This window comes from Rhodamnia argentea, chromosome 2 (assembly GCF_020921035.1).
Source record: "Rhodamnia argentea isolate NSW1041297 chromosome 2, ASM2092103v1, whole genome shotgun sequence".
NCBI lineage: Eukaryota > Viridiplantae > Streptophyta > Magnoliopsida > Myrtales > Myrtaceae > Rhodamnia > Rhodamnia argentea.
Genome location: NC_063151.1, coordinates 29257397 through 29270212, shown reverse-complemented (window position 1 = coordinate 29270212; position 12816 = coordinate 29257397). Strand labels below are relative to the sequence as shown.

The 12816-nt window shown below is 42.5% G+C and overlaps 3 protein-coding genes across 3 annotated transcripts; all 3 read right to left on the bottom strand.

Annotated features, from left to right (window-relative positions):
- Positions 1-920: 920 nt before the first annotated feature.
- LOC115736325 lies at positions 921-2006 on the bottom strand. The gene is made up of 2 exons (XM_030667968.2): positions 1810-2006; positions 921-1307 (listed from the first exon to the last, which is right to left on the bottom strand). The coding sequence occupies exons 1-2, from the start codon at positions 1909-1911 to the stop codon at positions 1062-1064; spliced, it is 348 nt and encodes a 115-aa protein (XP_030523828.1). The 5' UTR covers positions 1912-2006; the 3' UTR covers positions 921-1061.
- A 397-nt stretch (positions 2007-2403) lies between these two features.
- LOC115739122 (aspartate carbamoyltransferase, chloroplastic) lies at positions 2404-5755 on the bottom strand. The gene is made up of 6 exons (XM_030672055.2): positions 5649-5755; positions 4072-4636; positions 3850-3989; positions 3217-3390; positions 2730-2966; positions 2404-2644 (listed from the first exon to the last, which is right to left on the bottom strand). Exons 2-6 carry the CDS (start codon positions 4628-4630, stop codon positions 2537-2539), a joined length of 1218 nt encoding a protein of 405 aa, XP_030527915.1. The 5' UTR covers positions 4631-4636; positions 5649-5755; the 3' UTR covers positions 2404-2536.
- A 2150-nt stretch (positions 5756-7905) lies between these two features.
- Positions 7906-10789, bottom strand: LOC115734182 (GDP-L-galactose phosphorylase 1-like). The gene is made up of 7 exons (XM_030664807.2): positions 10020-10789; positions 9777-9898; positions 9606-9665; positions 9252-9494; positions 8973-9158; positions 8631-8879; positions 7906-8533 (listed from the first exon to the last, which is right to left on the bottom strand). The coding sequence occupies exons 1-7, from the start codon at positions 10141-10143 to the stop codon at positions 8165-8167; spliced, it is 1353 nt and encodes a 450-aa protein (XP_030520667.1). The 5' UTR covers positions 10144-10789; the 3' UTR covers positions 7906-8164.
- Between the last annotated feature and the right edge of the window lie 2027 nt (positions 10790-12816).

Here is a 12816-nt window from a genome sequence, read left to right as displayed (position 1 = left end):
TTGGCAGAAAAATGAAACTATGTGACATTATGTGACGTCTCGTGCCCACCACATTATTGCTCCATACTCTTTAACGGGCTTATTAGAGTAAATGACTACTGTTATTGATTACTTACGAAGCTAAATATATACATCTTAAACTGCTTTGGGAGAAATTACTTGAAACAATAAAAAAAAAAAATCTTAATTTATTGCACTTAGTCATAAATCATTCCAACTGAGCCATAACCTTTTGAAAATCTGTCAATATATTCCACCCAGCCACTTTTCACCGAAAATCGCTAACATAGACATCTATTAGTCGACGTGACATGATCAACACCGACATAGATAATTTTTTGCAAGTTCTTCTAAAAAATTTAAATATCTTTTCTTTCTTTCTTTCTTTTTTCATTCCTTCTTCATTGATCGTCAGGCCTCGACGATGGCCGATGATACCCTCATTGGGATCAAATGACAATGGCCGATGATACCCTCATTGGGATCAAACAAGATCACCCGACGCCGTCGAAGTCCCACAAGTTGGGGAGGTCGGCCCTCGCCCACCTCGGGCGAGTTTCGACGAGGGTCTCGCTCGATCCGGCGAGGGGACACACGCCGGTTATCTCCTTTGGCTAGTCGCTGGCCATTGCGATCGTTGGGCGTTCGGCGAAGAAAGAATGAAAAACAGGAAAAATAGAAAAACAAAGAAATGAATAACTAAGTTGTAGGATTTACCAAAAACAAAAACATAATAATAACTAAGTTGTAGGACGTTTGATATTTCGGTGAATTCCAATTACAATTAACCAGATGAACTATGTAAATTCGGATGAACTACGTAAATTTTTTTTAATTGAAAAATTGGCCAAGTTGATTTAAAAGATTTTATGACTGAATTGCCCAAGCATAATAGATAATTTTTTTTTTAATCATCCACATTCTACAGAAGACCGATTTGACAACAAAAATCACAAGTAAGCGAGCTTAGTGCATCCAAAACTTTTTAAATAAAATAACAAAATACCACTTGATCCACATTTAAGTATAGGGAACAAGACTCGGGTCTTCCCTCTCCGGCTCTAGTCAGCGTTCTCTTCCTGTTGCTCATACCTCTTCTTGACCGATTCGAGGTCACCACCCCCTGGAACCGCTTCTTCCGTGCCGTCGTACGTCTTATTGAACACCTGGCTCGCGACCCCTTGCTCGGCCTCCTTCAACTTGTCCTCCTCCGCCTCCTTCAACTTGTCCTCCGCCACTCGCCTGAACTCTTCCGCCGTAGATGGCGCTCTCTCTCTCTCGTCCGAGTCACGATGTTGGGTATATTTCTACTTAAAACATTGTCAATCAGGAGGCCACGTCAAGATAACAAGACGACGTTCATCAATCATCATCCCACGCAGCATCTAACAAGGACTTGCCCAGATACGCCGAAAGAGAGAAACCAGAACTATGTTCAATTAGAATATCGTCGTTCCCGGAAATTCCCCACTATTTGCCTAGAATCTTGTCAGATTGTGCAACAAATGAAGGTCTGGTCTCCACCATCTACGCGAGTATGTACGTGTATTGTACATGGTATACGTGTGTATAAATACTGGAATCGAGTACACGAATTGAAGGGTGCTCCCACCCAGCTCCACCAAGCTTTTTCCCATATGATGGAGTTGGCTCACGATTTCATTTTCCCGGCGTGACCATCATCACTCCGAATTCAACAGATCCAACATGAAAAATCGTAACGCCATCAGAAATTTAGGAAGCGATTTGAGAATCTGTTTTCTCCGTAAGGACGTCCGACCAGCCAAAGAATGAAGAAGTAAAGTATACCTTGGTGTGGCACAAGTACGCCAGAGACGGCGCTAGAGGGTTGAAGATCTTCTTCCATGGCCGAGACGATGCGTAGAGACGGAGATGGTTGCCCACTGCCATTTTTGTGCAAGTTGGTACGCGCGCTTCAAAAGAAACACAGGCTTTCTTCTACTTCTTCTTCTCTCTCTCTCTTTTAATGTCCCCCTTGTTTTTTTGGCTTTTTTTTCTTACAGCATTTACATTCAGTTCGAAGGCATCCTAAGATGCAGGGGCAGAGGGGCAACGACACGTAGCTTCTTGAGACTGCTACGTTGTCGCATTTTCTGTTTGACAGGTCATGCTTCCATGCAAACTTAGGATTTGCAATTTCTCAATTTAAGAATAATTATGACCCAAAAAAAAGAATTTAAGAATAATTAAATCTTAAAAAAGTACGTGAACCGTGAAATTTAAATAAAACAAAAAGAAAAAATGTTATTCCAAACAGACCTGAAGGGTCGGGACGACGGATTATCTGCTCACGAAGTCCTCAGATTAGGGTCCTAAAATCAAATTGGAGGACTAACGTACACTTACTAGTTGAACGAGAAAAGCTTGATAGATTATACTTTATCATCAATCAGTAGTCTCAAAACTTGACATTAATCATGTGATTGAATTTGTTTCCCGAAACAACCGAGAAAAACTCAGTAAGTTCGCACGTCAAGAACAAAACTGTTGGAAGATCAAATCAAACATTCGCGCTTCACCATCCGACGAGCAAAAGCTTCAGTAGAGCCATCCTTATGTATAGACCGTTCTTCGCTTGACGAAAATAGGCGGCCCTGGGATCGTCATCGACACCCACCGTAATCTATGCAGCAATGAGAAAAGGAACCAAGTGATCAGTTACCGCATATCAGAAGCTTCGATTTCATGGAGGGCGGCCGGGAACTTACCTCGTCAAGCCTAGGAAGAGGGTGCATCACCACAGCATGCTTCTGCATCGCGTTCATCACGTCTTTGTCGACAATGTACTTGCCTCGCGCTTCTTCATAGAGGTCAACTCTCTCCCCAAAACGCTCGCGTTGGATGCGAGTTTGGTACACCACATCGCACTTAGAAGCCACTTCCATTAGATCAGCACTCTCTTCCCATTCTACCCCCTTCGAAGTCAGGTACCCTTTAATGTCGTCCTGATGAAACAAATAAAACGCGTAAGCTATGGAACTAAAAACTCATATCCTTTTTCCCAATAGCTCAAACACGAAGTGAGAAAAGTATTTTTCACCCTATATTTCCGTATAGTTAAGGAGAGCAAAAAAGTACGAATTCATTTGGCTGGGTCAAAATACATAGCAGAACTTCTTATGAATCGATTTCTGTAAATCTGGAGAGAACAAGAGGCCCAATGAAGATAAGCATGCAAAGAAGATCAGAGCCTACCTTCATCTTGACAACATCAGGAGATACGAAATAAATCTTCACGCCTTGGTACTTGGAGAGCAAATATGCAAGTGAACGAACTGTCCTTCCATTAGCAAGGTCTCCTACAAGCGCTAATTTAATGCCATCCAACTTCCCAACCTCCCTTTCAATCGTATACACATCTAAAAGAGCCTGACCCATAGCCAAAATATTGACATGTCAGGCATGCCTAATACCAATCTTCATCTAACAAATACAGATGTAGTAATCAACGACACGTATACAGGGATTATGAAACCAATCATCGCCAAGCAATGAAACTTCAAGAATGATCAACATCCATTCCCGATACACACATCTAAAAGAGCCAGACCCAGAGCCAAATAATGACATGTCAGGCATGGCTAACAACAATCTTCATCCAAAAAACAAATAAAGACGTCAAAATCAATAACACACTTAAGGGGATTATGGAGCCAATCATCACCAAGCAATGAAACTTCAAGAATGCTCGACATACTCCGTATGTAGAGTACACAGTAGGACATAATGTAGGACATTCGCCTAATCGATGCTACAGTAACCAAGAACTTGGTCAATGCTAACTGCATTGTCATCTAGACGCTTATGACAAAGAACTGTGAAGCATGCCTGAGTCGGATGCTGTCCTGGACCATCCCCTGCGTTAATGACTGGGATTCCAGCTGTAGCTGCTGCTCTTCTCGCAGCGCCACTTTCAAAATGCCGCATCACAATAATATCCGAATAGCCCTCAACGGTTCTTATTGTATCTGCAAACCAAGCAACGAAATCAGATGTTTAATTGCATAGAAACATCCTAAGTAGTCATGCAAAAGCACACGTCAAATTTACCTTCCAATGTTTCGCCCTTTGCCGCTGATGAGAACTCACGTGCATTTTCAGTGGTTAAAACCTCACCACCTAACCTTTTCATGGCAGACTCGAATGAAAGCCTAGTCCTGGTAGAGGGCTCGTAAAACAGAGTAGCCATCAGAAAACCCTTGAGAATTTGACTTCCCGGTGAATTCTTTTCTACCTTCTCCATATCACGTGCAACTTCAAAAATAGCACTTAGAGTATCTCTGTCGAACTGTTGAGCTTCAATCACATCGTCAAGTTGAAACTTTTTTCCAGGCGAAAACGAAGCCCTTGAATTGTCGACATCCATGGCCGAGCAATAGACTCCTTTTCTCTGAGAAGATCTTTCAGCTATACCCAACTTCAGCTGATTTCCAAAGGATGACAACCTCATCTTTTTCATATAAGCATGAGAAGAAAACGCATTACATTGAATGGACTGTTTGCATGAAGAGGTGGATATATTGAAGAGGTAGTGGAGGGATTTTCTAGCTTCAGCACTGGACATTTGCCCTTGTACTGTGTATGCAGAGAACGAGGAAGAAGTAGCCATTGCAATCTACAAAAATTGAATCACAATATAAGTCAGATTAAACAAGACATTATACATTGGACACTTGAAACAAGAACTCTAGCATGGTAGGGGTAAACAATGGGATCACAACAAATTATATGCACTCCACAATTTTGCCCAATTGCTTTTACACAAACGTGAAGGCCTCACATTGCTCTAAGGTCTCAAATGGAAGGAAGCACATTGACAAATTCCTTGTACTTGACACCTTAACATGATCACAGATAACAAGCTGTGAAAATAACGAATAAAATCAAATTCAAAGACTAAGCAAAGACAGCAAATCAAATCACTCCAGGAAAACCCAAGCTTTTGCGGTTGCGTCCCTCTGTTTCTGGGTGCTCAGTATTTGCTCAAATTTTCAAAACAAAGTAATCTATAGCTTAAAGCATCTGAATATCTTGCCAATGTCCAGAAGAGTCCAATTAAGTATTAACACTCATCTGCTCAGTTGTGCCAAACAAAATTCAAAAAATTGAGAAAACTTTTCAGCGCTCTCAAATAAAGACCGTAACTTTCTCAGCAATAGAAAGACATTCCCAGATTAAGGCGGTACCCAGTAACCAAAGAAAAAGCATACCGACATAATTCACGTGAAAAACGAAGTGTCTGCTCACTCCAATGACCAAATGAGAGAGAGATAACCGCTTCAATGGTGAAACAACTGGCATAGGCATTTGATCAAACACTCTAAGGGCATCGAGGATCAAAACAAAACATCAACTTCAACCATCTCCGCCCAACCGCAATCGTGAAAGAATCACGTTTCAAGCACAAAAAAAAAAAAAAAAACCAGTAAAATGCGTACAGACGATAAACCAAGAACCCAAACCAATGGAAGGACAAGAGAGAAACCAGCACGAGCAAATGGGGACAAAGCCAGTGCTGTCTCGGACTTCACATAAGAGTCGGAGCTATTGGTGGCCAAAAAAACAAGAAACGGCAGCAAAATCAAGAAGCAAAAGCTATGTGCAGACGCGAAGCCTGAACGGCGTACCTCCCCGGCCCGTCCACGACGGAGCAGTGCCACTGGAGAGTTGGAACTTGGAAGAGAGAGAGAGAGATCCAGAGCAGGAGAGGGAAAAGAGACGCCGGCTTGGCTGAAAGAACCAAGCGTGATATACATATGGTCGGAAAACCTGATTTTTTTTTTTTGGTCCAATGGAAAACCTGATTTGAAGATGAGTATTTTCTTAAGTTTAAATCAAGCGTGATTGAGGGGAAACGCAACCCATTATTTAAAGCAAAGTTTTTGGATAAAAGTTACCAATTTGGCTCATAAAAAAGTTCTCCCAAGACAAACCGGCGTGGAAACTCCGAATAGAGAAATCAAAATATGCCAAAAGGATAGAACCTTTATACTTTAAAAACTAATTCCGTATGATGTAGACCTCAACAAGTTTCGATCACGAAAAACAAGACATACGTAAGTCGTGTGTTCATTTTTTTTTTTTTACGCGTTGAGAGAGTTTCGAACCCCTAACTGTGGCTTACGCCGGCGCCAAAGAGTTTGATTCTCATCAAACACACTATGCCCGTGGTGGGTTAAGTCGTGTGTTCATCCCGTTAGCATAAAACAATACTTGTGTTTTTGCATCAAATATGTTAGAAATATCCCAAATATCTTCTAACTCGAGAAGAAGATAGTTGACTAAATTTCACCGCATTTCGAGGTATATGAAGAGGAGTGCATAGAAGGCTTTTGTTGCCTGACTATCCAAGCAAATAAAAAAAAAATCAAATCAGATGTGCATAATCAAACTAGATATGGAAAATCAAAAGAAATATCTTAAATGTCTATAGAAGATATCTAAAATATTTCTAACATCCTCCCTAAAAATCGCGTGGGAACTAATGTCGAACAGTGCTCCGGCATGCCGCGAAGCATCAAGCTTGGTGGATCTGCAACGGGGCAATGTGTGAGGCGACGTCTACCGGATTTGGGTCGTCCAAGGATGGCAAGCCTGATGATGGTATCGGCTTCTCGAAACGAGAAGTGAAAAGTCGAGAATTGGAGGCAATTGAGCCGACCAACATGCGTTATTTGCGGTCCAATTTGTTGTCGGGACAGTAACTCCACAAAACGCAACCGATACGACCGGCGTGGCTACAACAAGCGAAATAAACCAAAGCCGGTCACTGCTGAGCGAAGGTTACTATGCTCTAACAAAATATAAAGCCATGCCAACAAGGAATTACAGTGTAAGCGGACGATTTACTTTGTAATGAAACTAAACGACATCCCTAGATTGATAATCTCCTGATATTGTTTGTACGTCATCACGCATGGACTATAAATGTATGATATAAGCAATTACCTTAATAAAATGGATATACCGATAAATAGTAGAATCATGTTTTGAGAGTTGTTTTGAAATTTTCGAAATATAGCCTTTACAAAACTATACTTACTAATCTATTTTCCTCGAATGGCCAGACAAAAAAGTTGCGTCTTTGGTCTAAAAGAACACGAGATTTCAGGCTCAACTTCTGTTCCACCAAAAGAAATAATTCATGATGAAATCTCTCATCTAACGACCAGAAGAAAACCCGACCAAGATTATTTTTTGCGAACATAATAAGCAACAGCATCAACGATCGAAACCACCCTAAACAAGTTGCTTGACAAGAAGACCCCGGAAAGAGTCAGTCAGACAGACAGACAGAGAACCCGACTCGGAAAGGTCCAAAATTTTGGGTGCGGTTCTATTCTGTTTGGATTTTGATTCCCAGCTTTTCCTAGTTTTAGTGTGAAGGCAGATCGCATATGATACCATGCATTCCTACTCAAATAAAACCGAACAAAGTAGCCAGATGATGCTCAATGCAGATTGTTACCCATCTAAGGAAGATCTGCATTGATCAGTTCACATGATCCAGAATGACCGGGTCCACCGTTGTCATTCGCGCCCTCGGCATGAGGGGGAGAGGAATCGAGTACACTTTTTAACATTCCAAATTCCCTACACGACGACAGGAAGACTTGACCTAGGTTTGTAATTTACATCGACGCTCATAGGAAGGATGAAGCCGATCATTTTATATTTCGAGAAACCTGTGAACTCCTAATTCGCGCGGACTTGAGCGAGAATCTGAAGCATTCTCGAGTGGGTATAAACTCGCACGGCTGATATATCAATGGCGGATAGAAGTGCAGCCAATTTTTACAGGTGTAGGAACCCCTTCACAAGCAACATTGGGACCAAGTGATCATCATCTACCAAGCATATATTTTTTTTTGGGTCGAATACCAAGCATATATGACACAGTAGTTCACATAATCAACAGTGGACATCCATAGAACACGCCCCGGACTACATGAAGAGGAAATAGTACACAGCATACACAAGCAGCTACACTGCTAATACATGACGTACCGTGCAAAACATGGTTCGCTTATTCTATCAATTAGTAGCATCGACAGGGGGGTACCAATACTGCACTATGCCAAACCACGACGGTCGGCTTGTAGATACAAAAAGTACCTGTTCCACTCCCTCATATACCCAGTTGTCACTGCAGGACCAGGCACCCTGATGATCCAGCCACCATTGCAGGGTGGGAGCTCTGCTTCATGACATCAGCCTCTTCCAGTGCTTGAGGTTCCACATCGGGCTTGTCGGTCGTGCTAGGAGTGATGGCCTGCCCACCATTTCCGACAGATGCAATGGCTTCAAATATCAGAGCATTCACTTCTTGGAATCTCTCCTCGGAAAGAGAAACCTCTGCAAGAAGGCGCCAAGCATTTTCTTCGGATGCCTCCTCAAAGTCCTCCTTCCTCTTCAGGACAATATGCCCACTGATTTCCCAGACAGCTGGGTTCACCTGGGTGTCCAGAAGTTCTGGATTCACTTCCCCTAGAGCTTGCTTCTCGGCGTAGCACTGTTAAGAGATCAACACAGACAAGGTCAGCTTCAAATAAGAACATAAAGGCATGAAACAAGGTAACTAGAAGAAAAGGCAGGCCCGATTTGATTACCTGGGGTAAGAGAAAAATTCGCTTCCCACAATCAGAGATCAGGACATTGTAGGGGATGTTGTTATCTTGGAGGCATATGCAGGAGTCAGAAACTGCATTGGATAAATCTTGCACGGTGTCTCCACCCTCAAAAACAAGACCTCTCACTGGATAATTGACAAGTTCAAAGATTGTAACTCCAGATTTTAAAGCAGTTGATTTCTGGGTAGGAGCCTTCTCTATCGGAAAGGGAACTGCCAAGTAGTATGCCTGTAACAATTCCACTTATCTGATTAATACAGACATTGCGGTGGCATAAATGAACTCGATCCAAACTAAATTGATAAGATTAAGGTGATAAACCTGAAAATGAAGATGATTGATGGTGGCAAAGGCACCCAAGCTGTTGTAACCAAGACGGAAGTATGGATTCCCAGCTTCTGCAGCCATATAAAGTGCAAGAGAGAAGCTTTCGCGGTCAATCCTCTGAGGCAAGCATTCGAGGACACGAGGAATCAACAGCACATGCCCATATTCAATGGGACTAACCTGTAGGGACAATGATTGTGTATTTCATTAAGCTAGCTCAGGCAACTTCGAGTAATTTACAAAAGATTTCAGTGCAGGTAAAGGAATTCTTACATTTATAGCCACGACACTAGGGGAGTTGTCTGCATCAATTGGAGCTTTTGGGAAGAATTGCACTTCACCATCTTCACTTGCTTCAAACTGGAAGAGGATCTCTTCCTGCCCAACTTTAGTGAAGTTGAACTTGCTTCCATCAAAGGGCTGGAGGACCTTATCGACACGGAATTCAGTTGGCCTCTTCTTGAGATGGCGACCCTCGTTCAGCTGGGCAATAAATCCATACCCACCAGGTATGATCTGCACCAAAATCACAACGTTAATTGAGAGGGAACTCATAATCTCCATAAAGTTCTTGAAATACAGCATGTTGGATGCGAATCCATTAAAATAGAGAGCTAAGTAAGGGACCTTAGTTTCGCAGGCAGTTACGTCGTAGCGAAATAGGCCCCTCTGCATGCGGTCCTCCCACTACAGTGAAGTTGTAAACGAGTTCAGCTCATCTAATTCAAGACTAGGACAGCATAAATATGACCATCATTCCAGATCCATCAATTTGTCATGCAGCTAAACAAATTTTACCTCCCCCAGAAGGAGCGAGTCTAGAAAGGCAACGGGCGGTTCCGGAGTCTCACCCACAATCAGAGCCTTCTCATCAGCAACAAAGTTCGCCCTCTTGAAAGCATACAAAGGGATCTTTGCCCCTGCCCATACCATACACCAGACAGTCAAAACCTCTATCCGCTGACCCCACATGCACAACCAACTCCCAATTCACGAAACACTGGAGCTCTCATGACCAAACGGAAATTTGCTCAAGTTTACCTGCAATGCAGCATTTGTTGAGGCAATTCCGGCCGCAACCCCCGCCGCGGCGAGCACCCTCCTCACCTTCCTCTTTCTGGTAGTTGGAAACTACAGTCGGAACCCTCTTAATCCTGAGCGTCATCTTTTCCTACTCTTTCTAGCTAAGTCCCTTTCTCCAACGGTGATGAACCAAAAGCCCCAAACAGACCCTAGCGATTCTCAAGCAACTGGAACCAGACAGATCTAATCCCCCCTCGACACTTGTTTCCCACGAATCACAGCGAAACTGGACGGAGGTAATACCTAAAAACTTAACCTCTATGTTAATAGCTTTAGTAGAGGGAAGAGGGGGAGAGGGGACCGCCGCCGGCGAGGAAGAGGAGATCGGAGGGGCTGCCGCCTTCGGAGGGGAGAGCGCCGCGCCCGCCGTGCGGCGAAGGGTTGCCGACGTTCACGATCAAGCAATGACAACCCTTGCCACGCGCGGCCCGGACATGTATGAGTAGAGGCGGCGTTGCTCCGTGTATAGCCGTGATGTCCGCAACTTGACTGTCCCGGGTATTACCCCCGCCTACCTACCTGCCTACCTACCTTGCTACGCCGGTGATCGAGGCTCGCCGGAGAGGAGGAAGACGATCGGAGAGGCCCGGGGAACGGAGAGGCCGTCCAGGCTACGTTCGGAGGGAGGGAGGGAGAGAGAGAGAGAGAGAGAGCGAGATTGCCGCGAGGTGATATCTTCAGGCTCTGGTTGTGTGTGGTGGTGCGAGGTTGAGAAGTGGAGGTGGCGTTATATAGATGGCATGAGGAGAGAGAGAGAGAGAGAGAGGGGTAGCTGTGGTTGTTATGGTTGCGGTTGAGGTTGTGTGTACTGTGTTCGAGTGGACCTGGTGAAACTGTGACTCTGTAGAGAGAGAGCGAGAGAGAGAGAGAGAGAGAGAGAGAGAGAGGCTTTGTATTGTGCGTCCCTGCGTGCTCTCGCTTACTCGTGCGAGTGCGATTGGTGGATCGCGAGGAAGAAGATGCACCGCAGAAACCGTACGGATGGACCGACAGCCGGGGATTATTTTCCCCGTTTTCCTAAGCGAATATCTCCCTTTTTTTTATTATTAAATTAATAAATATTTGCCAGGGTACTTTATAGATTAAAAGAAAATTACGGCATGCGATATAAAACCGTAAAGACAAAACATTACACAAACGATGAACTAATCTCCCTTCAGTCTGAGGATTTGTCTTTGCGATTTTATGTTATGGATTGATGCATGCACGTGACGTTTAAACCTTTTTCTCCAAACGTGCGCTTGAATTTCTATATACTGAATTATCATTTTCATCATACCTCAAATGACGATAATGCGATTGACCAATTTAAACATGCTGTGTTAAGTTCACATATCTATTTCTTAAAAAAAAAAAACTCATATATGTTAGTATTTGAAGAATTGCGAAGAAACTACTCTCCTTGCGACGTAATGAATATGTTAAAACCCAATTTTTAATTACATGGGAAATATCAAAAAAGTGCAATTCGGAAAATATACATTTTCGATGGATAAGGTATGCGTATACTTTGAAAGTAGATCGCCAATTGTTAAATATGACCGCTTGAAGTATTTAGATAATGAAAAGCATCGCCATTTCCGATGATAATTTAGGTTTAACTATTTCCGCGGACAATAATAATATCATTCGCTCGCTCATTTTTATAAGCGATATAAATAATCATTTTTAAGAAAATACTTTTAAGATCGGTCATTTTTCGCGAAATAAACGCACCTGTAATTCTGCATAATTTTTTTTTTATAACTCGTCTCAATGAATTGAAAAAAAATTTTGCACAACATTATATCTAAACCTTCTATGAATGATCGAAAATTAATCCAAAGCATCACTCGTAAAGCAAAGAGAAAAATCAATCATCCGGTCGAAGGTTAATAGTACGGTACGGAAGTTCATCATTTCTTGATTTATTTGTTTGAAGGAAGGCGCATATACTCCGAAGGTGCTGCTCTATTTCCAACCACCTATTTTTAGGCTTGGATAACAAGGGGCGAGGTGGGGTCCATCTCCATGCATTGCCCACGCGCATCTGGAACTTCCGAGTGCACGCGCGTCATTATTTTATATTAAGAGTGAACTCTTTTCGATCGGTCCGGTCTCACCTGAAAATCAGAAGCCAGATCAGATGGTCGTGGACTGGCTGACCCACCTCTTGAGTGGTTCAATAAAATCGATAAATTATTAGTAAAAGTAAGGAACATATATTTTAATATTAATATAATAATTAAAGTCATGTTTGCATTCAAAAAAAAATAAAAAAATCAACCAGTGAATTGTTAAATTTACTTTTAAGAAATAAATAAATAATAATAGATCTAATTTGGACCGTTCGCTTTTTTCCTAAAATCAAGAATCGGATCGAAAATCAACAGTTCCAATTTTATTGAATCGGACATCCTTCGGAACCCGACTGAACCGACCTATTCGATCTGTTCCAAGTGATTTCATATTCAATCGGTCTGTGTTGCTGGCCCCTATATCTTAATAGGATACAAGATTATATCTCGCTGTCGCACTGCATGTGGGCAAATATTCGGATTCCGATGACTCTAAGTTCTTTCTTAATGTGAATATCAGTGGAGGCCGCACGTGGGAGGAGCTAATGACTAATGAGTAACTTATTTTGTACGTTCTTTTGGGGTTGGACCGCGTGGGAGAATCTCGCCATAAGAAAAAAGGGGCGACTCTTTTCCACCCACCGTCCCCTCCAATGTCCAACAAAGCAAAATCATTATCATGGAATTTGCAAAAGAAT